Here is a 26164-nt window from a genome sequence, read left to right on the forward strand (position 1 = left end):
TTCGACATCAAACGTCTCAGAGCAGAATCTCACTTTCATGCCTTCTCTCTCTCTCTCTCTCCCTGTCACACACACACACACACACACACATACACACACCGTCACGCACCCACAAACACAACAACACACATTTCCTCTGATCTCGCTGCCAAAACTCAAAGACTTAGAAGGACCAACACACACACACGAGCGGGCACATACACACCGACATATACCCGAGTACTAAAAAGTGAATTAAATTTCGTCAGCCATTGTTGAAATCTGCTCTGTGAGACGCAACTACACGTTTCATGTGTGGCTTCAAAATGATTCAGAATTTTTTTTTTTCCCCTTAAGACTGAATCCAGTCAAGCATGATGATCTTATCTACAGACGCAAACAGAAACACGTAGGGTAAGCATGAATTATGTAAATAATACATACATCGCAGGAAATGAAAATATAAGGAGCTCCTGTAATATTCAAAGATGGCTAGAATTAAAGGGAAAATCCTGAATAAACAAGTAGGGCAACATAACCAATTCAGATGCTTCTACACGGCGTATGAGAGGTCGCTGAATCCTTTGAAGTGACGTGAATCATGTGCTGTGGCCTTGACAGTTTCTGGATATCAACCTAAGTCATGGCAGAATTTACATCGACATGTTGAGATATATATATACTTAACGTCAGATATACATATACAGATTCGGATGCAGCCTCTGGCCATATTTCTGTTTTCTGAAAGCTTATGAATATTGACAAAGTGGAGCAGTACCAGCAGTAGTCCTGGGTGCAGTATAGCAGTCTAGGCAATAGTTCAAGCAAGACACAACCACAGAACATGACGAGGACCGTCACATCATAATATCATCATGGCAGAAGTTGTACCTGGTACCTGGTTGGTATCACCTTGGTAGGCAGGCAAGCAAAGCCGATATCAAAAGGTGAAGAAAAATTACTGCAGACCACTGAATCATCACTAGAACCAGACACGGAGCTTGTCTGTGCTTTAGCTTTAGCCTTTTGTGAAACAGAGTTTGACTCTTTGCTGTGACAAACAGCCTCACCTTTGATGTCCTCCATTGTTTGACGGTGATGTCACGGCAGCTTCACATCCTGTCGCTGAGACAGTCAGCTATGAATCACACCTATGTTTATCTAGGGGGTAGAACCTGAAGTGGAGAACAAAATCGATACCTGGTACCTGGTGGAAATACAGCATCTGTCACTGGACACTGAAGCTCTTCTGTTGGCTTGGCTGGAGGCCAAACACCTTACAGAGGGTGTGATCACAACTAACCTGTTTGGTGCAGTCCAAACTAATTCTGGTGTTTGCCCACACGGTTTGGTTGTTTTGGACAGGCTTAACAAAGCTGTCAATCTGACAACAACCCAACCAAAATCATCTGAAAAGATGGGGGGGTTTGTGCAGGACTAATTAGACTCTAATTGTTGTGTTTCATTTGTGGCATGAAAGGAAAGCACAGCAGCTAAAGGACTGAGCGATTTTGGAATAAATTCCAAAGCAAAATTGCATTTGCTGATCATTGGAACTGTCAAGGAAGTAATTTGTTGCCATCTATACAATTATGCAAGATCATTTGTAAATGACAACAGTAAATGGCGACGATGTATCATTCAGAGCTGTGAAGAAGACGTAAGACAATGCATGTTGTTTTTTCCTTAATTTGTCACCCGTCTGTACATAAACCTCCTCTGTGCGGCTATTTTAATCAAGTTCGACTTGTTAATAAACTTAATGTTTTGTTGGTTAATCATTTTAGACTTTGGTATCGACTCCATTAGAGAGAAAATGGCAGAAAAGAATTAAGAGCGATGTAAGCATCTTGATTAAACCGTTGCTCAGCTCGACTGAATAATGTAAAGGTCTCTTATTCGTGATGGATGAATGGCAACAGACAGTGATAGAGAGTGGACTCAGACAACAGACAAGATGGAGAGATATCACATAGATATGATTGATAAGATGAAAAGTGATTCATCGACTCATCTTGACCCAGCGAGAGCTGCAAATTGAGCCACGGGTGGTGCGCCGGCGAAGGTGAAATTGACTTCTCGCGTCTTTACAAAGTTTAGAGGAGATCCTCGTGAAATAAATCTGAGCCGGAGGAAGTGGGCAAACCTGTGCACAATGCATTTCTGTTTATTGAGCTTCACGGCATCTGTGTCATCACATGGGAGCAAGCTTTAGCCACTTGTACACACACACTTCCTTGTGCGCATGATGTGTGTGTAAACACCCATAGATCCACTTTACACACGCACAAACTGCCTTCACCTTGACAGTAGGCTGACTTGAGATGCAGTATTGATTCAAAGAGCAGCTGCACTCCACGTTTGTGTGTGTGTGTGTGTGTATGTGGGGGTCGAGCAGTGGGCCATATTTATTTGATGCTGTTTGTGTGTTCATGCACGTGCCCCGCGTGTTTGTAACCGGCCGCTCCTCTGGAGAAAGTTGGTCGGCCCCTCTGCCCTTCAAAGTCATTTGGAATTCATCTGCAAGCCTGACCCTGACAGCTGTTTGTTTTTCCTCTCCGGAGAGAGGAAGAGGAATGGAGGGATGGCGAGGGAAGGGAGGGGGAGGTATAGGGGTGTGGTTAATGAGTGAGAAAGTGATAGATATCAGAGAGGACAGAGCAAGAATGGAAGTGAGACTTGGGCGAAAAACTTGGGCGAAGCAGCAGAGGACTGTTTCCATTCCTGCCTTAGTGGTCTCTGTGCTGTTTGGCTTGTTGAGCATTTGAGACACACAGGACAATAAGTGGTGCTCTGAACAACTTCCATTAGTATCCCTCATAGGCCACTAGCATGAATGTGTTGAATCTGCGCAGCGGCATGAATGCAAAGCAGGGCAAGGCAGCCGAGATGAAAAGGACACCAGGCTCTGTAAGCAATCCCTGGGTGTAAATATAGGTTTTTCATCAAAAGTCAAAGTTTACTGTATAAGTGTGTCATCTGGGATCGGCGCAGTAAAAAAAAAAAGTTTTAAAGCCTCTACAGCTGAGTGTGATGAAGAGGAAAGCCCAGTGGGATGGAGAGGTTTTTGTCTTTTGTCTGTGTCGGGTGTAGGTGTAAGCGGATGAGTAAATGGACACGGAGGAAGGAGGAGGGAGGAAGGAGGAAGAATGCTGGGAGATGATGTGGAGAAAAGAGCGGAGAACAACAGCACGGCGAGGGGAAGTCATAGGTGAAAGGAGAGCGGGAGGCAGCGATAGGAGACTCGTGATTGGATAAATGGGCAGAGAGGAGAGGTGTCAAGGGAAAGGTGCTATCCTATTTTTACACTTCTCCTTCTGGGAGCCCCTATTCTCTTGATCTATCCATCATAATGACAGAAACCCCCAAACTCACTTGTTTTCCCTTTTTCCTCCTCCTCTCCCGCTTTTCTCTCCCTCTGTATTCTCATGCACACAGTATTCTTCTCTTCTGGATCTCTTTTATTTTCGTAATTTAGAAATTTCAAGGGCGTCTACTGTAAATGAATTAATAGAGTGTACATTTTGCAAACCGCTCACATATAAATTGCTTATTGACTTACGATGACTATTTTAAGCATGCACAATTCACTCAGACAATGAGCTCACACACACACACACACACACACACACACACACACACTCCCACATTTACAGTGCTCCCCCATCCAAGGCTGATTCGTCCGCTCACAAGTTTCGCTGTCTTCCTTGCGTTGTCACAAGCAATTAATTTGGCCATAGCTTGTGCATATTGATCTGTGTTGCATAGGCATTGTAATCTATTCAGTCTGGTAAAGAGGCAGCATTCATGCCCAGTAAAGAGCCAGCAAGACAGACACACATGCACACTCACACGCTTTCCAGCTGGAAATCTATGCCTCGCTTCCTGGAAAATACATGCATTCTTTCTTACAAGAACTTAGCTAATGTCTGTGTGCATATTTGTCTGTTTTTCCTCAAAAATAAAGTGGAATTTTTGACTATAACTACATCTGTCAACCCTCCCATTTATCCTGGGATATTCTCTTATTTTTACCCTCTCCCGTTCTCCTACACTTTGAATACTTTCCTAGAAATCTCCTGCATTTTAACTTCCTTTTAAAAAAGGCATGTTGTTATGTTACGTTATGTTACAGCTGATGCAACTAAACATTTACTCCTACTACAACTGTTTAGATTTTCCACCACCAGTCAACAGTCTTTTTTGGGACATTTTAACAGCTGATCAGTTTGAAATATGCAGGGAGTAATGGGGGGGCAGCCATGGTGAGCTATTAGATGAAGTGCGCACCAACTTCTCAGCCAGGTAACCAACTTCTTCTGCCGTTGCCTGTTGCTCACATGAGTGCAGCAAAAAAAGAACAAATCACGTTTCCTCACAGAATAATGGAAAAAGGCCAATTATTGCCTGACTTTTTAATTTAAACTGCAATAGTTTTGCACACATTTAAAGCGTTTAACTGGCGAAATAAGCGTTGATTTTAATTTTGAAGTGGTCACAGGAAATCCAGTGTCTGTCAGTAAGCTTAGCTTTGTAGCTATCATTCACCAAGACAAGACGTGGCTGTTTGTGGTTAGTTTTTCTTACAGCAGATCAGTTTGAAATATTACAGGGAGTAATTTGGAGCAGCCACAGTGAGCCGTTCGGGGCCAATTAGGCCTCCGCTCTCAGAATTCTATGACCCATGACATTAAATTGCATTTGCTGTTACTGGTAACTAGGTGCAGTGCACAATAATGATGCAACTGCATAATAACGTTTAAGTTGACTTCCTGCCAATCAGGACTGCATTACATTCCTGGAATTACTAATTTGAACCATCACGCTTCACTGAACTACCTCCTTGGAGGAGCTCTGAGACCATTTTTAGTTAAGTATCTAGTTATAATTATGGATAAACCATGTTTTGTTGTTCACGCTGATAGGGTCTAATTAAACTAAAATTTATTTTGTTGGGAAATGAAAATATTAAATTATATTAGGCTAATTAGGCTTAAATGATTTGTTTTAATTATTTTAGAGTCAGACAGCTAGGGCATGGCGCTGGAAAGATTTCCCTTTTTTTTTCAGATCCTAATGTTGACAGGTATGCTATAACATTTGTTTAACGATGGACACTAAAACTTTTCCTTGAGCTCACAATTTGAGCATTTATGTGTGTGCTTTAGCGTCACACAGGGATACGCACAAGCTTTTGTATTTGTTTGTACTGTGCTGTTTACTTACCCATGACAGGTTTGTTGAAGCACCGCTTGTGTGTATGTTCTTTGTTGGAGTCTGATTAAATTCTCCATAGAGGGATTCATCATCTTTATCAGGCAGAAAAGAGAAAATTACAAGCCCATCAATCCTTGTGTTTGATCGTAGCTCTCCCCTCCTGCCTCTGTGTCTTTTGCCTCCTCTATTCTGTGTATCCAGGCTTTTATTTTCACAGTTCCTCCTCAGGCCCACCATGCCTGTGAAGTCGGGAGGTCATTTGTCTCTGTGTTAGAGCTGTCCCGTCCCCCGTTCATCCAAACTCTCCTGGCTCCTAATCATCATTCAGATATGCGAGCGTCTGAGATTTGGCGGGCTGGTGTCTTTTGTATTTGTGCTTTCATTTTCTCTTTTCATTAGGGGCATTTACATTCATGTATGTCTCTGCTGGCCTTGTCTGACTACACCCATCTTTTATTGTTATTCTGCTAATACCATTGTATGTTTAGCATCTGGGAAAACTGCCACGCTGAGCCCATGAGGGGAGTTTTTACACCCCACCTGAAAGAAACCAGAGGGGTGCCATTTAGCACAAAACAAGAAGTTAAAGGCAACATTTTGTAACAATAATTAGAGCTGCGAGATGAATGCTGTGTCACACACTCAGCAGCTTGGCTGTGGTCAGGAGTTTAAGGCACTTTCTTTTTGAGCCTTTCCGCAGCTACTCCCAGGTTGCGGCAGCTCCACCTATTTGCCGATCACATTAAAAGAGGCAGGATTTCTGCTCGCTGATAGGAGACGCTGCCTGACAGGATCGACTCAGAGTAAGAAAAGCAGCCGCAGGTAGCAACATTTTGCCTGAGATATGGAAAAAGAAGAAGACTTTTATCTACAAAGTTTAGTTTAAGAAGTGGGTTCAATCCAGTCCCCTTGAACCACAATCACACACACTTGTTGGAATTGAAAATAAGTTACCTGATCAGATGGTCTGCTAATCTATTGATGATGCTGTCATGGTTTGCAGCAGGCTCACCACATATTGGCACTGCCAGTGAAATCCTTTGATCAGCTGAACAGCAAACCACTTTCTTTTCTTTTCTTTTTTTTGCTATTGTTTTGTTTTTCTTTTCATGTGTCACCACATGGATGAATTAAATCAGCAATGATAAGGAGGTTATTGTGTGTTCCATATTTGCTGTAATTTGATTTGGAGTTTATTTTGACTCGTACGATGCCCCATGCTATTTACTGGGATTGCTGGAAACCAGATTGTTGCCTGACGTACGGCAGATGTTGGATATTAACTTTTGTGTTCTGTTGTGATTAGCTTTACTTCCTCATTGTTTGGGATACCACACTGCTTTAATTGCTAAATTTAGGGAGACTTTTTCCTTTGAATAAGTTTTTTTACTTTTCCTCTGACCAAATATGTCAGGATGTTTCGTAGAGGGAGCCCTTCCCTTTGTTGGGAATTTGGATTGGTCATTTGAGTGACATAATATGTAAATTACCATATATATATACATATATATATAAATGTTACTACATATTAGTGACTATCATAAAACTCCAATAACAGAAATTCAAAGAGACCAACCAATCCAATCCTAATCCCAGATACAGGACATATATAAAATCCACTGTATTTAAAGGAGGAGTTTGAAGGATTCAGTGGCATCTAGAAGTGAGACTGCAAATTGCAAACATCGCGCCTCACTCTCCCCTTCAAAGCATGTAGGACCATCTACAAAACTCAATAGGCCTCATCTGGAGCCAGTGTTTGGTTCATTTATGGATGAGGACCTGCATCCTCTGTGGATATAAACCGCTGTGAACATTCTGATTTTCAGGTGATTATGCACTACTTAAAGCATACTTAATTAAACTATGTTCAGTTTATGACATATTCTGTCAATAGATCTCCCCAAATGTGATGCATAGGACCTTTAACCATGTGTTACAGCTGGAGTCTTTGACATCATAAACAGAATTTTATGCATCATCAGTACAAAATCATGTTTACAAGCAATCCTCTTAAAATTAGAAAAAGTAATTACAAGTATCAAACTGATGAAAAAACAATAATGCTAAATAATTTAGGTAAAGAGCGGCTTGCAAGACTAAAGGTAAATAATTTATTTACCTTTAGTCTGTAGGCCTTTGGGCTGCAAACAGGATTAGGAAACAGTGAAATCTTTATATAAATACTCCAATGGGTTCCTTTTACACCAGAATCTAATATCTTGGTTATTGGACAATTGATGTTTTTAAACCACTCTGAGCGTATTACTTTTTTTCTTATCCTAGTTAAGTCAAAACAGCCATATTTAATTAAAGGTTTTTGTGTTTTTCATGTTTTTTTCATATTGGATCAAATATATTTCAATAATTTAGTTTTTATGTCTATTTATAGCTTTGGTAACCAAACAGTTGTGATTTTTGGGTCAATAAACCTGTCAATCAATCAGCCAAGTTGCTTTGTCTGATCACGTGTCAGCGTGCGTCGCACTGACCTGCTCTTGACAGTGTGCTTTGTCGAAAAAGGACATTTGTGTAATCTCGAAGACGTAAAGGTCAAGATGTGAGGCTCCCCGCCGCGGAGAAACTGAGGAACCGGGATGTCTCTCCACACTTTCACTGCGAGGCGATAACCCTCGCTCACTCCTCTTTTTATTTCACCAAATCCCTTCTTTTGGCATCTCATGAAACACAACCCATCTGTGTGCGCCTGTGCTGTTCGCTCAAGTCAAACAGTCAAATGAGCGTGGAGATGAAGGCTATTTGATGTGGTTTGTCACTGTCGTGTGTGTCTGTGTTGCGGGGTTCAAATTGCTTATTTGAATTTGTGAGCTCCAAAAGAATTAGAGAAAGCACTCAACCTTCCCCCAAAAATCCAGCCCCAATCCCCTTTTTTGCTTTTTAAATCGGGTTTTGCAAACACCCTCCACTGCTCCTTCCATTCATCCATCCATCTTTTCTCTCAAAACTCAGGATTTCAATGATTTCAGAGGCGTCGAGTGGATGTTATGCCCACAATCAGATGCTTGGAATATATAGATATACCCAGTGTCCGAAATGCCTGGTGGTAATCAGGGGCACATTGTTATTTTGTTTAGCTTATCAGAATTGAATCTAATGTTACCAAGAAATGAACTTTGCTTTCAATGTTAGAGAAAACACCACAACCATATTTTCTCTGCATTCATATTTCTGAATAAATGTTTTGCATTTTTAATAAGGACATAGTAACCTTTATCAGTGACCCTGGTGGTCTCCAAGACCCCCTGCAGTTTGCATCATGATTATACCAAAATAAAGCATCCTCATTAATGTCCTGTACATCAGCACAAATTTAAACAGCACCAGTATTGTCTTTGCCATACTGAGCTATGGATTTTTCTCTCTTGTTGTCACATCAGCTACAGTATAATGCAAGCGAGGCTTGCTTTGTTTTCCATTGTAGTTAAATTCAACAGTGTGAAAAGCCTCCAAAGTCACTTTTGGGGAGGAAAACATCTGCTAAATGGTCACATCTCGCTCTCAGAACCAAAGCTGAACCAGGCTTTACCTGGTGTGTGCCTCAGCGTGTATCCCTGCGCCTGGCCGCCTGTGTGTGTGTGTGTGTGTGTGTGTGTGTGTGTGTGTGTGTGTGTGTGTGTGTGTGTGTGTGTGTGTGTGTGTGTGTGTGTGTTTGGCAGTGCAGAAACCCTGGCTAACCCCCTCTGTGCTTCCCAATGTCCTGTCTCTGAAGAGCTATGACCATTAAGCAGCTGTTCACTTCTAAAGCCACAGAAAAAAATGAGAGAGCTGCGAGAATGCAAATGAGTCCCGGTATGCGCCAAAACTTCTCCGGAGGGACACACTGTTAGGTCAGAGACACACACGGTACAGTACATACGCTGGCACACGCACAATACACACTCGCAGTTGCATGCATGTGCACACGTGCAGCTAGGTTAGACTCCCTATTATGTAGTGCAAGGATTCTCCAGAGTATCAAATGATCTTGCTGTAACTACATTTCTCTTGGAATTGGAAAGCGGAGGCTTTAGAGTCCAATACATCTGATTAAACAGACTCCAGGTACTGACTTGTACTGTAACTACCTGTCTCAAGAAGCAACACTTCCCTATTTGTGTTACAGTTTGATAAAGCGCCTCTCTTTTACACTGTAATTGTTTGGTACACAGTCTATTAGGATGTGAGCGTTATTACAAAGAAAGAGAGGAGCCTCAGACGGGGCACCGGAACAATGACATTGTTCTAAGGACACTTCAAATTTGCTCATGACACTTCATATTTGTTTGGCTCTTTTGTGTTGCTGTCCGTGGTGCTGAAACAGGGCTTGAAGGTGAGGGGAGGACAGAGGGTTGAGTTTTTGTTTTGTTTTTTGCAGAAAAAGCAAGCAAAGCACACGCTCTGTTGATCTCCACGGGCTTGAATGAGTCGTCTGCTGAATGAGTGCCAAAGTGTCGACAAACGGCTGAAAATGTCGACAAAGAAACAACAACAAAAGGGCTTGTAGGTTTCCGCGAACAGCACGTTTTCAGCTCAGGTCGTGCCGATGTGCATTACTCCGATGCCTCCCTCTTTTTCCCTGAGATGTGATTAGTGTATCGCAGAGTCAGCCTCTGGGTAATGAGAATATATGGTGAAAGCTATAAAGCATCTGATGTTATTTTTCCCGTGGCCTAGTTTTATTTATACTCCGACTTACAGCAGGCCGACACTAGTCCTTCAATTTGTGGTGTTTTGTATTTGTGTCCGACCACGGATGTTGGCTCCTGTGTGTACAGGTGTGTGCGCGCGTGTACTTCTTGCGCTCCCTCCCTAATAAGAGCTTAACCTTATTAATCACATTAGTGTGCTGAGGGTGGCTCTGGCGACACTCACACATGCTTGCGCAGACACGCACTCAGACATGCGCACACAGGCAGAGGCATGTCAATCTGTCATTAGTTAATAGCTCATTAGCACAAGGTGATTAATTACTCTGGCAGGGTGTGGGCATGACAAGGATGGGGGGATGAAGGAGGAAGGAAAAGGACCACAGAGACAACAAGGCTTTTTGCTGAGGGAAAAGAGTTGAGGAGGGAGGGGAGTGGTGAAAAAAAATAAAAATGGTAGCCTCCTCTTGCTTCTCATGGAACTGGTTTCACCGCTATCGATTCTGGATTCGTCAGCCTACTGCAATGGCCATTCATGCATGTGCGTGCACACGTGTGTGTGTGTGAGCGTACCGTACCCGCTCTCCTGGAGGTGTTTTGCTGGGCTGTGTTTTTTCCTGTGTCTCACGGGGATCAGCTGTAAAGGTTAACTAGTCTTTTCTTAAGCTTTCAGCCTCATGACAAATGACCATGTTCAACTCATGGGGGCACCTTATAGCACACCGTCTCTCTCCATCTACTCCCCCCTCCCTCTCTCTGTCTCCCCCACTTCACCTGCTTTCCCTTGGCGTTTCAGTTCAGGAGGCAGGTAGAAGGAGGAGAAACACGAGGAGGTAGGTGGACGGGAACAGGCGAATGTAAGGGGGGGGGGGGGAGAAAGAACAAAAACTGTCACTGAGAGAAGAAAGAGATTGTGAGCCGAAGAAACACAGAAAAATCAAAAAGAAAAAGTGAATAACATGCTAGGAGTGTATAAATCGACAGCTTGCAAATCAAACTGCCTAGTTTGAGCTTCAGAAACCTGAAATTATCCAAAGAGTGTAATAATGAGATGAAGAAAAGGAGGTAGAGATTGAGTAAATCTGCATAATAGGCCTAATAAGCAGAGGTTTTACTCATTCTTTTACATGATCCTTTTCACCTTAGTCTGTATGACCTTTCCATGTGCTCTCATTCTTGTTCCTGTACTTCTTCTTCTTCTCTTTACATCCTTGAAGTCACATGCCCTCCCTGCAGGAGTAGAGCAGGCTGAGTGGACTCTCTCTGGAGTGGGAGCTCCTGTGTAGCACACATATACATCCAATATATATGGTTATACACATATGCCAGGTATAATGATGCTGAATGGCATTGATAAATAACCTGCATGAGAAAATGTATCACTTTGCGTCCACGTGCATGTGTGTGTACATGTGTATATGCGCGTTGGTCCGTGTGTGTGTGTGCGTACGTGTGCATGATGGAGTATTACAAGGTGTTGTCAAGAAAGCAATTTGTTTCTGTCTCAGATGGGTTTTTTTATCATGACAAATTGACGTGAACCTCATCTTGAAATCCAGCGTCTCCTCCTGCGCTCCCGCTGATTCTACCTGGGCTGCACTCTCAACTTTAATATGATGAAGTCATAGCCACGAACCACCACCCCCCCCCTACCCGTCCCTGCACCCCCCCCTGCTGTAAATCGAGTCTCAACACCTGTGCATGAAAGTGTGTGCGCGCCGAGGGAGCGTAAAGCTGCCCCCGTGTGTGTGCGTGCTTCTTGATCCACGCATACATATGTGTGAGCATGTGCGTACGTGCTCACACATAGCTAACGTGTGTGTGCGTACACGCCGGGGTGCCGCAGCACATTGTGTGCATCTGTGACTCGTTGAGGATGATAGATGGCGTCTGAGAATGTCACATGAAGAGGTAGAAAATGAGGCTGACAGCGGCCCTCTGGAGTGGTGGCTCGGGGGTTGGCCTTTACCGCTCATCTCCTCCTCCTTCACTACAGTACACACCACGCTACACACACCTGCTTTGTGTCAACCATCGCCACTTCTCTGAACAGCGGTTCCATATCTGTAATGCCTGTGAATGTAAGTGTCTGTTTCCAGTCTTAGACTGGGTTTGACCAACAAAGATTAACAAAATTAGGTTTAAAATGAGTAAATCCTGAGTTTAATCAACATAGTAAATAAAATAGATAAATTAATAAATAAAAACAATTTAAATGCTTTTGAATATTGAATTTGAATTTCAGTTACTCTGTATTCCTAACAAAATGTTCCATTGTTTGCAATCTAGTTAAAAAAGTACCCAAAACAGGGTATATTGTTTGTTAGCAAGCTAGAAAGTTAGTGCATTGTTCCATTGTTTGGTAGCATTCTAAAAAGTACAAAAAACATATTCTGTTGTTTGCTAGCTAGCTAGGAACACGTTATATTGTTTGCTAGCCAGCTAAAGAAAATAACGAATGGCTCAGTTGTTTGTTAGCAATCTAAAAAAAGAAAAAAAACATGATATATTGTTTGCTAGCTAGCTAAAAGGTTAACAAAATGCAACATTGTTTGTGAACTTGCTCAAAAGTACCAAAAAATGCTATATTGTTTGCTAGCCAGCTAAAAAGTTAACAAATGACTCCGTTGTTTGTTAGCGATCTAAAAAGTTCAAGAAAGAGTTATATTTTGTACTAGCTTGAAAAAAATAACAAAATGTTTTTTGGTTATTCTATTGTCAGTCAGCCTACTCATGGTTGCTCGGCAGAAGCTCAAATTTCTCCTCCTTAGAGAGGAACTTGGCTGAAATATCGTCTGGATAAAACTCAGTTTGGTTGTTCGAGGAACTTGATTGATTGATTGAAAAAGACAGCTATTTTAAAAGTTAAACCTCAAGTGTAAGCTTAAAGTTAATACAGGATCAAATTTTAAATTAAAGTTTAAAATTTTGGTGTAACAGAATTAAATTTAATCTAGGTTTAGACTAAATCTAAACTGAGGTTTAAAGAGCGATTTAAACGTAATCTTTTTTTATTTGAACTAATTTAAATGTTTGGGCAACACAATGATTTAATCATGTTTAAAATTCAATCCAATTTAATCCTTAGCCTTAGATCATTCAGATTATTTCTTTTTCAGCATTCTTCTTCTATGGCTTCTAGTAGCCTTCACTTTCCACACCTGATTCATAATGTGTACAAAGAGAAAAAAAAATACACACTATTCCTGACAATCTCTCCATTAACTCACTTAAATACCATTCTTCTTAGTCATGTTGAATTATGACTAAATAATGTACACTAAATGATGAACAGCCTTGGTGATGCAGGGCTGTCTAAATGCATAATCTCTAATAAGTGACTTAAGTGATGTGTCAAATGCTTACTGAATGTTGATCAATGTGTTTGGTAATGTGGGATTGTGTGAATATTGAGAAGCTGGAGATGACCTCAGCCTTCTGGCTGGTAGGTGACATGATGTCTGCCCTCTGCTGGGCACTGTGAGGACCTTCACTCACCTGGTAACCTGCCACCTGAGCCTGTGGCTGGAGTCTGTGAGGGGAGAGGGAGAGAAATGCACCTTGGTGGTTTTAGTCACTTAATTTAGCTGGTCCGATGTTTGATACCTCCAGCTTATCCATGTCTTTTTGTCAAGGGAGGATAAAATCATGTATATTTTATTCCAAACTGAAAAATGAAATGGATTTCTCCTTAATTTGTAAGGTTGATGTTTGGTTTCAGGGCAAGAGTTTTGTCTGTTTCTGTGGCTGCCAGCATCCTGCATTGTTTGACATTGTTCTTTTCTCTATTTAGGGACATTATGTGGATGCGAGCGCACCCATGTGAGATCTGACATATTACTGGCTTCATCGCCGCAGTGTCCTCTGCCCTTCCTCCCTCCCTCCTGCGCCGCGTCTCCGCTTCACCGCCTTGTCTTTTCTCCTTCTACCCTTCAACCCCCGTCTTTCCTCTCCGTCCACCTTGCCTCATCCTCTCGCCACCCATTCCCTCGTGTCTCCTATATCTCATTTTATCCTTTTCTCCTCTCCCTCTTCGCCTTTGATGTGCATGCTTTGTCACATTCCCATGATTCTGTCACTCTTTCACTCTCTAGCGCTCGTGGGCTCCATCGCGTTCTCCCGCCCTTGTTGCCACCTCCTCCTCCTCCTCCTCCTCCTGCTCCTGCTTCTATCTACCACTACGCTCTCTCCTTCTTTCACTGTCTCACCCCTACCCCTTTTTCTCTCTCCCTTTGGCTCATTCGTTAGCTCCCGCCGTCATCCTTCCTCCCCCTCCATCTCGGTGGTGGTGCGACGCTGCTGGGAGAGAGAGGAGGAGAGAGTGAGAGAGAGAGAGAGAGAGAGAGAGAGAGCTAGCGTGTGTGTGTGTGTGTCGAGTCTGCTCTCAGTCTCAGCTGTGGGCAGATGGAGGATGGAGCCGCAGCCACATCTCTCCTTCTCTTCTGCTCTGCCTGCCACAGGCTGAAAGGCACTCTCTTTTTCACTCTCAGTGTCTCCTCATCCATCCGTTCCCCTATGCCAGAGCCGGCCTTGATCTGTGACGGATTGAGCAAAAAAAATAAAGGACTAGAGGACTAGAAAACAAGGAGGGAGACAAAAAGACCTGCAGTCTCCTGGAAAAAAAAAAGGGGGAAAGGTAGCGCAGGGCATTGCGCTCATCTTTTTTTCCCCCTCCGGTGTTTTGGTGTGTGCCGTTCGTCTCTGCAGCAGTGCAACAGCTACACGTGCGCAAGTGTGTCGCTCCACACCGCGTGAGTGTGTGCGTGTGTCTCTTGGTGCTCCTGCTCTATCTCTCTTCCTCTCCTCCTGCACGGTGCTCCGGCACTCAGCTAGCGGATTGTGCTTCACTGCAAACAGACGGAGAAGGGAGAAGAAAGGGGAAACAAGAGTGAAGAAGAAGAAGAAGAGCACCGGCGAGGGAGCGAGAGACGACAAGCAGTGAGGACTTTGTCAAAAGAGGGCGAAAACAGGGCGCAAAAGATTGAGAATCAAGAAAAGAGGACTCTTAAGGGAGCGGAGAGGAGTGGAGTGTGGAGGAGAGGAGATAAGGGTAGAGGGTTAATCAGAAACAGAGACAAGTACGGAGCGATGCATCACTCAGGCAACACAGGAAGAACCAAGACCCTCTCTCACGAGACAGGTAAGACCCCTGGAATACTTCTTTGTCGCCACAGCAGGCAGATGGCATTGTGCTGTGTTCCCTCCAGACAACAGTGTGAGGAACAATAGAGCATCGCTGTAACTTGACTGGAGCCGATGCCTGTGTCTTCTCCTGCACACAAACAGAAATTATCTCTCATTCTTTCAACCTGCCTCGATGTAGGTTATATGCACATATGGTGGAGTGTGCGCTTGTGTGCGAGAATGTGTGTACAAGGTGGAGGCGGTGGTGGCGGTGATCAAACGGCATACATCTGAATAGAACTTGGCTTTGATGTGCGCTTGAAGTTATGATTGGCATCCGTGTACGCGGTTCCAGCGCGTGTCTGCGTGCGTGCGTGTGTGTGTTTATCGGCCATTGATTTGAAGTTGGTGCGTGTGCGTGGAAGTGTGCCCTTGTGTGTCGGCCCCCAGCTTTCTGGTGAGCACATTCCAGTTGATGGTAATTACAGTGATTGACAGTCGGCTGATGGCAGGGAATGGACGGGACACGCGTTTGCCCCTGTTCCACCCGGATCCATAATTTATTCATGTGTGTGGTTCCTCAATATTTACAAGGTTATTTCAAAGTATTTGCCTTTCTAATTCAACGCTGATTAATTGATTGAATATTTAGATGTGATGTGGATTTGATTTAAAAATCAAAATGCTCTGATTTGTGCAGGATACTCGAGCGTAGCAGCAGGGGTTGTGTGTTGTTTGACAGAACAGTCTGACCTCAGGGGGAAAAAAGGTTAAGTGTGTTTCGTGGTGCATCTCCGTGTCTGTATCGGTGTGTGTGTTTGTGCCTGTGTGCGTGTCATATAATGGTTGTTTGATTGCTTTGTGGGTGTGAGGGGATTGCTAGCACTCGTCAAGCTAATCAAACAGTTCCCACAGACAATCACAACATGGCACACGCCCCTCTCAGCAGCTCCGACACATCTGCCTCCTATCTGAACAAACATTAGGAATTTACAAGCTAGACAGGCGTAATATGGGCTTTTTTTCCCCCCCGAAAACATAAAGGCAACATTGTCTAAGGAAATACAGGCCTTTCACAAGCTCACACACAAGCTCACCGAACCGCCCACATGCATACACACACATAAAAAAAAAAAAAAAGACAGCCACCAACACATACACGCACACACACACACACATCTGTTACACGGATCCGGCCCAGCGGTGGATAAATGTGCCTTTCTGATTGCTGCCACAGACAGGACGTGATTGGCATGGCAGACCAGGGAATTAGCCATGGTTTCCATGGTGACTAATTAGGAGGGTCCTGACTGGTGGGTTTATGAAGACAGATGACAGATCGGTGGTTCACTTCCTGCTTTACGGAGCGGGTGGTCCCATTGGCTAGCGGGACCCCCTGCCATCTGAGACAGACAGACCCTCTGCAGGCCACCGCGCACGTGTTCAGCTGTCACCAAACATGCAAATATGAAGTGAAATTAAATGTTATCCCGAGCCAGCACACACTTTTCGATCCCAGGACTCATTTTCATGCGGTTCTTTGAAATAGTGGTGTGTGTTTTAGGGAATGTGCACGTCTCACTGAGCACACACATTAACTGTAACTTGGGTTTTGGCTTAAAGGCATAATATGCAAGTTTTTGCCAGGTAAAAAAAAAAAAATGTATAGATTCGGGCTAATCAAAATTTTATCAAAATCACAACATGGCGGAGGCGCAAAATTTGTTAAAAGGCAAAACGTGTGTCAAAATACCATTTTAAATTCTGTACTGTTCCCTGTAAAGCAAAGAGGCTGTAGTGTAATTAAATGTAAAGTTATGAATTTATTAAGAGAAGGGGTAAAAGTATTTTTATTTAATACGTATAAATTAATATTTTCTGATTCATTGTTTGCCTGTTTATCACTGCCTTAGTATACCAATGTGTTATGTGACTGACAAAGTTTATTTCTTGATGTACACCTGCAAACCTTGTGAAAAATAAAATAAGAAACTACAAAAAACTACAAAAAACTAATGTCGTTGCAGAGACATCCTGGCCTACAAGAAAACTTATCTGTTTGGTACAGATTCCCGCTAAATTCACACCATATTCATTTTAACATGTTTTTCAATCAAAATTAAAATAATGATCTATCACTGGAATATCGCAAATTATTTGCAATCAATTGCAATATCAGTCAAGATAATCGCAATTAGATATTTTATCAAAATTGTTCAGCCCCAGGATAAACTCATAAACATAATCCCTTTAAATCATCACTAGTCTGCCCGTTTTCTCATTATATCACTGTGTGCAGGAGACTTTACCAACTCAAAAACATCAGTATTTGATGTCCTGGGAAATCAACTCAACAATCAACTATCTTTCTGGTGCGTTTGCAAACAGCTCGGACAAATCCTGCCGATGGTACCTTTAAACGGACCGATAGTTTAATAGAAGTCTGGCGTAGTAGCCACACCACACATGCTCGCCAGGCTGTAGGCTAAAACCACACGTTGACGTATGCATATTCAGAGACTCATTCAGGAGGACACCCATTTTATGTGACAGTAAACAAGTCAGACGGGCACACACACACACACACGCTGATTATGCAGCTATAGGGCATGTGAGAGAGAAATAGGTGTGATTGGGTCCATCTGTGGCCGAGAAGAGATACACTGAGAGAGCTCCATCTGTGGACACCTGCCCTTCCTCCAGGCTACCGTCCCTTTTTCTCTGAACTGCCAACAAGATCTGTGCTTGCACAGGTGCGCGTGTGTCTGTGTGTTTTCACAAAATCCGGGGAGGAGAGAGTGTGTGTGTACGGTGGATGTGTGGATTTTTTTTTTCCTGAATCTTGTTGTGGAGAATTTGACAGTGACTCCCTCCTTCGCAAAAAAAAAAAGTAAAAATCAAAAACATCTCTCGCTGAACGACGTGTGACTGTAAATGTCATTTGTGCTCTCGTCTCGGGTTTAACTTTAGGCTAAGACGCTTATTGCTCTTTTCAACTGCAAGACGTGCCACAGCAGGGAAAGCACAGGTGTAATTGATATTATTAACGATGGCTGCATTCCATTAAGCTTTTATTGTGTGTATTTGTTTACTGGTTTTGCTTACTGGGACACTGTTAATGTTATTAGCTACACCTGTGCTTTCCCAGCTATGGCTAATTAAAATTTATGGCTTTTTTTCTTAAAATCGTCACGCTCAGGGGTGCACAAATATGATTTTTCTCCCCTACTCTTTCTCTTTTCTTGCCTACAACCAATAACATCCCACTACTACCAAGTGATACTCACAGTACCATGAATAATTGATGCTCCTGGACACGAGCAACCCGGCCTACAAGACGCAGTTGGACGCCCTAAAAACACACCGTCAGAGAAATTGGTGATAACAGGTAGAGGAGACTGAGCCTTCCCCTCCCTTTCATTCATCCATCCCTCACTCCCTCCATCTCAGTCAGGCACCAGCTCCACCTAATGGCCTCTACAGGTACTGAGGGTCCTCCACTCACATTCACACACTCACACACACACATACACACAGCCTGACACACACACACATGCTTTGATTAAAATGGCTGGAGCGCGATTCCATTTCACCAACGACGAGCGAGAGGTAGTTAGAAAGCCACTGAGATAATGGCCCTGATTTTTTTTTTCTTTTCTTTTTTTCTTTTTGGGTCGGACGCTATGCGTTGGAATACGACCCCTCCACGCCGGGTGGGAGGAAGCGAGGCGGCGGTGGAGGGGAGAAGAGGACACAAAAAAAAAAGGAGAGGTGATTGGAAGAGGCACAGAGTGGGAGAGAGAAAAAATAGCAAAGCGATTGAAGAAGACGTGCGTGTCACGGCTAAACAAATAAGCATGTGTGGGAACAGATGGTAATAAAGTTCTCTGTTACAAGACTAGTGGCTCATACGCACACACACGCACAGACACACACGCCGACACACACACACGCACAGCTTGATTATGCAGAGTATTGGGCCGTGAGTCATTAAGACTTTGCCTCAGTGAAGCCGACTCGAAAGTGAGCAACGACAGTCATCTACAAAGGCCGGTCACTAGCAGTCATCTCTCTTTCTCCCCGTCCCTCTCTTTACTCCGTCCATCTGTCTCTGTCTGCTCCGCTCCCTCTCCCTCTTTGTTTCCACCTATTTTGGCCTCTTTATACCGACTCCTCTATTCTCTCCACCCACTGCTTTTCTCCTTCTTCCTCCATCGTCTTCTGTCTTTGCTTCGCCTTCTCCTCATCTCTGTTCCCCTCCCGCTTTAGGAAAATGAGTTTTTCTCTGCTTTCAGTTTCCCATTCAGCGTTCTTTAAGCCAAAATGTGTGTGTATATTTGTCTGTGTGTGTGTGTGTGTGTGCGTGTGTCGATGTGTGAGGGCGATGTGTCCTCAATCTCAGTGAAAGCATTTGTTTCCCTCTGCCAGTGGAGATAGATTATGTATTTCACTCCTTTTCCTCGCATTGGTTTTTTTTCCCTCTCCCTCCATCACACGTTTTGTCCTCCCCACTCAAGGTCAGTTGGAAGATTGCTTTCAGCCCCCTGTGTCCTCCCCGACGCACCATGCTTTATTGTGTGTATGGCCGTCAGCGCCTGTGCGTTTGTGTATAATATGTGCGGTTTGATGGCTTTTGTGTGCATGTTTGAAAATCATGGGGAAAGGAAAGCTATGTTTTTTGTTTTTTTTTGTATTGTTCAATCTGTCCCGTCTCTCATCAGGTAAGCACTTGTGTGTGGTTTGTGTTTGTGCACCACGCTGATGGAAAAGCAGTCAGGCGGCAGTCAATCTCAGTTTTCGAGTCGGTTTTGAGGAAAGGAAAATGGAAAGGGGAGGGAAATCGTTAAGATTATAACACGGCTGATATTAAAACCTAAAGATCTTAAACTGATTTTATTTTAATGCAAGAGGGCAAAACAGTTAGCTAAAAGTATTTCACAAATGGTTGAAATGAATAGGTAAAAGTAGACTGTTAATGTAGTCATACAAAAGTAATGGAAAAATGATAAAATAGCTAAAAAGACAGATAAGCCATTGAAATAGCTAGCTAGATGATGAGTAGCTAGCAGCATGCATAAATAGTTGAAATAACTTCCTAAAAATGATGAACAAATGGCGAAATTGCTTAAAAATATGAAAATAAATAACAAATGCAAATGGTTGTAAAGATGCATTATCAAATAAATTGTTAAAGTAGTTGTTTTAAGTATTAAACAGTCAGAATATTTAGCTAATGATTAAATGGCCCAAGTTGCACAAGAAGAAATGACCAATAATGTCTTTTTGTGTGGATGTTTAAAAGTCATGGAAAAAGGAGGCTCTGTTGTTCTGTTCTTTTTTTTTCTTTTGGTTATTATTTTTTTTGTATTGTTCAGTCTGTCCCGCCTGTCATCAGGTAAGCACTTGTGTGTGGTTGTATTTGTGTGTGTGTGTGTGTGTGTGTGTGTGTGTGTGTGTGTGTGTGTGTTCCAGTACGCTGATGGAAAAGCAGTCAGCTGGCAGTCAATCTCGGTTTTCAAGTCGGTTTTGAAGAAAAGGAAATTGGAAAGGAAGGGAAATCGTTAAGATTAACACGGCTGATATTAAAACGTAAAGATCTTAGGCTGTTTTTTATTGAGCCGACTTTAAAAGTAAAATGTTTCAAAAAGGTTTCCTCGCAAATTTTATGGATGCATTTTCCTACGTAAATATTTAATGTACTTATTGATTTCTAGAGCGTGTGTGTGTGTGATTGTGTATGTGTGTGTGTGTGTGTCTACGAGATAGTGAGTGTGTGGCTGGTTTTTGTATGGACGGTTGGAGGTATTAATTTTCACAGTGGTGATTTGGGTGAGTAAAGGGCTGGCAAGCTAACTGGTGTTCTCAGCATGCTTTTGAGCGTGTGTGTGTGTGTGTGTGTGTGTGTGTGTGTGTGTGTGTCTGATCAGCGAGCTGGCTGGTTTTATGCTTCACTACCCTGGCTGCTCATCCATGTGTACCATCTGCATGTGGCGCTGCCATGTGTGTCACCTATACCCCAACACATCCCACTCCTCTCATATCTCCAACCATCCCTCCATCCACACCTGACGCTGCCGAGTCATTGTCCTCTTATCTGCCGCTTTTTCCTGCTTCCTTTTAAAAAGCTAATTTATAAAAAGAGAAAGAAAACAAAAGCTGACATCGCAGTCAATTTAAATCCTTTCACTTACTTTACGCCGCATATTAATAAAGAAGACGAATATTTTAACATAGTTATTCATCATCTTCATTCACCTTTTAATTTTCCTCTAAGCAAGAAAGCATCATATCCTCAATCAGAGCACACAGCTGTGTTACATGCAGTGTTATTCCATTTGTTAGCTATGCAACGCTAACACTCTAAGTGATCGATCCGTGCCAGAGCTAACTATGTGACAGATGAAAGTGTCACAATTACAGTCATGCTGAAGTGACAAATTGATCCCAGCGTTTGTGCTGGAGAGGAGGTTTTGTCTTAGAGTTGCCATCGTTCATCTACACGGCCTCATTATACCTTCTGGGGTAGCAGCGACAGCGGTGACTCATTGACTCATCACGCCGTTGTTTGTAAACTCGAAACCCGACTAACCATTCTCCATTCCATTCTTCATCTTATCTAATGTCCCCCATTTCTCTGCTATCTCTGCTCTCTGCGCCGCTGCTACCTCCCGTCCACGCTTCCTCCTTCACAGCACCTCCCTTCATCTTTAATATCCTTCTCCCCAAAACACTGACTCTAGCTTCCTGAACTCTTCACCCTGCCTTTTGTTCTCTCTCCTGCAGCTCTTCCTCCCTTCTCCCGTACGCTCTCCTCAGGTCTGTGTTATTGCCATAAAAAAGGAGGAGAGAATACCTCTCCTCCAGCCCCAGACTGAGTCACTCCGCCCCGCCAGCTACTGGCTGCCTCCCTGGCTGTCACGTCGCGACAGATGTGAAACCGATTTTAAGGGATGGCGTGAGGACAATGGCTCGCGCGATACAGGGTTTGCATCCGGAGGTTTCAAAGCGCTGGGCTTCTGCTGAAAACAGTCAGGTAGTTTGCTATGCTGCCTCTCCAGCAAAAATAGGTCAAATATAGGATTGTTTCACAAGCGCACAAAGGAAGTTGTTTTTTTTTTTCTCCTATGTGGTAGTGGAGATACTTTTGTAAGTGGAGAAGCTGTCCTCATGCAATTCTGTTTCTGCCTTTGTAGTGTCAGGGCTTACCATATACTATTGATTCACAACCACAGGTATACTTGTACCCTAGAGGGTATTTCTGCAGTTGCCAAGGGGTGCATGAAAAGATAGTGGAGTAGCTTTGGTTTGAAAAAAATAGATTATGTCTTGATTACAAAGAATTATTTATGCTATTGAGTCAGCTGTAACGCTGGAGCACTGTCTTGTTTGTTGTGATCTAGAAGGCATAAAAATTAGTTAGCGTGCATGCAGAGAAGGACAGACAGTTAAAATGTATAGGTAAAGTAATACATAAACTGCTAAAATACTTAAAGTAGTGGATAAATGATTAAATGGCTGTTTAAACATAATGGATAACTGGTGAAAGCATGAATAAACAGTTGAAATAGCTACATGATGGATAAATATTGAAATAGCTAAAGGTAGGCTAAGGATAAATATTTGCTATAAAATTGTTTGCTACAATCGATGGATAAATAGCAAAATGGCTAAAAGTATGGGTAAAACAGTGAAGCCAGCTAGCTAAAAGTGATAGGTAAATGATGAAATAACTCAAATTCTGGATAAAGAGTTGAAATAGCTAGCTGAAAGTGATGGATAAATGTTGAAATAGCTAAACTTTGGATGAAACAGTTGAGATAGCTCGCTAAGAGTGATGAATAAATGATGAAGTAGCCATAAAATTGCTTAAAAATACTTTAATATTTAGCTAATGGAGATCTGGTTGTTGAGCTCACTCAAGTGATACTAGTACAAATGACTGACCTAAAAATTGACCATTTCAATTGTATGAAAATATTATCATTTGATACAATTAACAGTGTTAAATAACATGCAGTTTAAACTGAATGAACCAAGTCTGTGGTGTCGCAGATGGAGTACTTGAGTTCATCTGACAGGACTGCAGAGGTACTTCAGACAAAAAAGTACTTTCATAAAGAAGTATAGGCCTATTCATTCCCTGCTGTCAGAGTCACTTTTAAGAAAGATATTATCGATTACATGTGTCCTTTAAATCATGGCAAGGACTTCAAGCCCGACTTCGTGCAGACAGTAATGCATTATCGAGTTAGTTTTATTACTTTCGAATTACTTTGATGAACACGCCGAGATGACTCTCCCGAAAAAGGTACATTAGACGTCCATCAATTTTGCGAGGCGCTTTGACACGTTCGACTAAAATGTTTTTTTTCGCTTTTCCCTCAATTAACTCGTCGTAATGTGCTCACTTCTTCCACGAGGAGATGATTAGACGGAGAGACATCACGGCTTCCTGTGTTTTTTTTTTCCATTTGGGTATACAGTCGAAGCGTAGGCCTGTTTACAGCTCAGTAGGGATTCACTTAGTAGATAGATAGTACAGTACAGCAGCTTCAGTTTGAACCTTAGACTCTGAAAGGACTCGTAAAGGTCACTGTAGTTGTGATACGTGAGTCATTATACCACTTTGTAGCTCAATACGTAAGCTATGGTTACATAACCTTTTTTCCTGTACATTACCAGCCTTAATCTCTCTCTCATCCTAATTCACAGGTTTGAATACATAATCACACACACACACACACACACTAGCTCAGCAGACAGTGGCTCCAGCTGCCGTACTCTAAACAGAAGGTGTGTTTTGAGGAGACAGGGCACCGTGACCTTGCCTTAGGGATGATGACAAAGTGAAACTCAGTCTTTGCATGTGTGTTAGCGTGTGCGTGTTTGTGTACTCCTAATGACCACTGCTTAAGGGGGAGATGAGAGGAGATGGGCCATGCAGCGGGGCGAAAGGGGGCAGGGAAATGATCCCATCGATCATGCTTGATCACCTAAACAATGTCACACGCCGCATTCATCTCGCCGCATGTGTGTGCGCCTCCGTCTCCGTCTCTCTTTCTTTGTCTCTCATATTGACACAGGCTGTGACTCTCACCTCTTGTCTCTCTAACCTTTTCCCGTGTGTGCGCTTTCAGACTGATGCTGCAGTGATGGCACTGGCCAAATGCCAGCTCTTGCACAGTTCCATTAGCATTGCGAAGGCTGGCCGTAGATTGCTATTGATTGACTATGGCCTCTATTCATAGGCTATTCAGCCAGGAGCACACACATATACACGGAGACACCATAGGACTCGAATCTAGAGAATGTGAAACCAGACAGACACATGGGAGAAATCAGAAGGATTTTGTTGCATCTATTGACTACTAATGCTTGGGCGCAGATCTCAGGGGAAACGGAAGGGGACGTGTCCACCCCAACTTGTAAAAAACATGAGGCTAATGAATCATTTCTGAATAAATGATGCAATTAAAAGTATATATTTAACAGGGGACGGCTCCACTTTTGAAATAATTCACATATAAAAACAACACTTTTGTCATATCATCTGAAAAGTGATATGAATCGCATACGTCTGGTGAAAACGAGCTCTATAGTACAAGGCCAGTCGATACGTGAAGTGTGATGAGTAAATGTGTTGATTGTGCCTGTAGATTGAAGCGAATCAGAAAAGAATCCCGAACATAAAACACCTGCTTTTTAAATGGAGTTTGGTTTAAAAGTCTCCCCACTTGAAAGACTGCCGGGAGCAGAGGGTATTTTAACGTTAAAGGTAGAATCAGTAAGATTTGTCCGTAAACGCACCTGAAAGATGTTGAGAGTTGAGCCTCATTACCAGGATGTCAGATACCGACGTTTTGGGTTGGTAAAGTGTCCCGAGCACAGAAAAATAATGAGAAAATAAGGAAAATACAGGCAGATGAGCAGGGAATCTTCAGATACACTTCCAGTGGGTTATAAGTGATAATTGAAAGGGATCTACGTAATGAGCACAAACTGCAGTGTCATGTCTGCCGATTGTGCCTGTAGATCGAAATCAATCAGAAAAGGGTCTTAGTGATGGTGTAACTAAAGGTCTGACTGTGAAGAAAAAGGCGCTTCCATAAAACACCTGCTTTTAGAGTGGAGTTTGGTTTAACAGCATGCCCACTCAAAAGAGTGCAGGAGCAGGGGGTGTTTTAATGTTAATAACTCACATAAATTGAGCTGACCTGTAGTCTAATTATGAACATTCAAACAGCATAAAGTAACATAGGAAGTGGAGCTAAAACCGACCTGTTTTCTGCTTCTGTCCCCTCATAGTAAAAGTTTATGATGTCAACACAAATTGCAGCCCTCCCGGTTCCCGGCAGATAAGTCTAAATTAAGTTGTAATGACATCTGCACCCTTGTACTAATGTGATAGACATCTGAGAAAATATATATCAAATATTTAATTCCCTTTTTTAAAAAATATTACTGTTATATGAGGTTCCCTGCGATGACTCTCTGACTTCAGAACATAATGTACGTGGTTTGGCAAATTAAAAAGAAGTATCAGTGATTTGACTCATGTTGGACCGGCTCGTGCGCTCTGTGTGCTCTTGTTGGCTTTGACGGGGGACTCGAGGACGCCAAGCTTGTCGATGGCTGAGCTTTGGATTTTAAACAAATCAATGCCAAGTGACTGGACCCCGGAGCCACTTGTTAATGAGAACCACTGCTCGGAGATCTCCGTACTCCCCTCGTCTCCACTCCTCCCTCTGTCTGTTTCTCACCCGCTGCTCTGTCTCTATCTCTCGCACTGTTTTTTATTTTCCAGCGCTCTCATTTCTCTCACCTTTTGCCCTTCGCCCACTGGAGGGATGCGCACATATGCACACACGCACCTCAAACTCGTTTTCTGTATGCCTCTGGTTTGTTTGTTTTTTTATGCTTAAGATATTCTTAGGCAGGCCAATGTCAGACCCTCTAGTGACAGTCCATAGGGGCTCTGCTTGTTCAATCTGCAAGTGTCACAGCAGGGAAAACTCTGCTTTCCATATAAGAAACAACAGCAATTCTCCACTATGATGAAAATAATTAGTTTAGAGTAAGAAAATTCATTAAAACCTGTCACTTAATAGTGCACATTTATGCTTTTTCAGAAATATGTCCCATACATGTACATGCGTGCAATCCCTCCAGCAGCTGTGTGTGCGTATGTGTGTGTGAAC

The 26164-nt window shown here is 42.8% G+C and overlaps 1 protein-coding gene across 1 annotated transcript in view; it reads left to right on the forward strand.

Moving 5' to 3' along the window:
- The first annotated feature begins 14237 nt into the window (after positions 1–14237).
- LOC146326417 (teneurin-2-like) overlaps positions 14238–26164 on the forward strand; it is a 160159-nt gene continuing 148232 nt past the window's right edge. Inside the window, exon 1 of the mRNA XM_084718679.1 lies at positions 14238–14982. Coding sequence (XP_084574805.1) covers positions 14931–14982 — 52 coding nt within the window. The 5' untranslated portion in view covers positions 14238–14930. The remainder of the gene's footprint in view (positions 14983–26164) is intronic.

The sequence above is a fragment of the Lutjanus erythropterus genome, chromosome 5 (assembly GCF_056507025.1).
Source record: "Lutjanus erythropterus isolate fLutEry1 chromosome 5, fLutEry1.hap2, whole genome shotgun sequence".
Classification (NCBI taxonomy): domain Eukaryota; kingdom Metazoa; phylum Chordata; class Actinopteri; order Lutjaniformes; family Lutjanidae; genus Lutjanus; species Lutjanus erythropterus.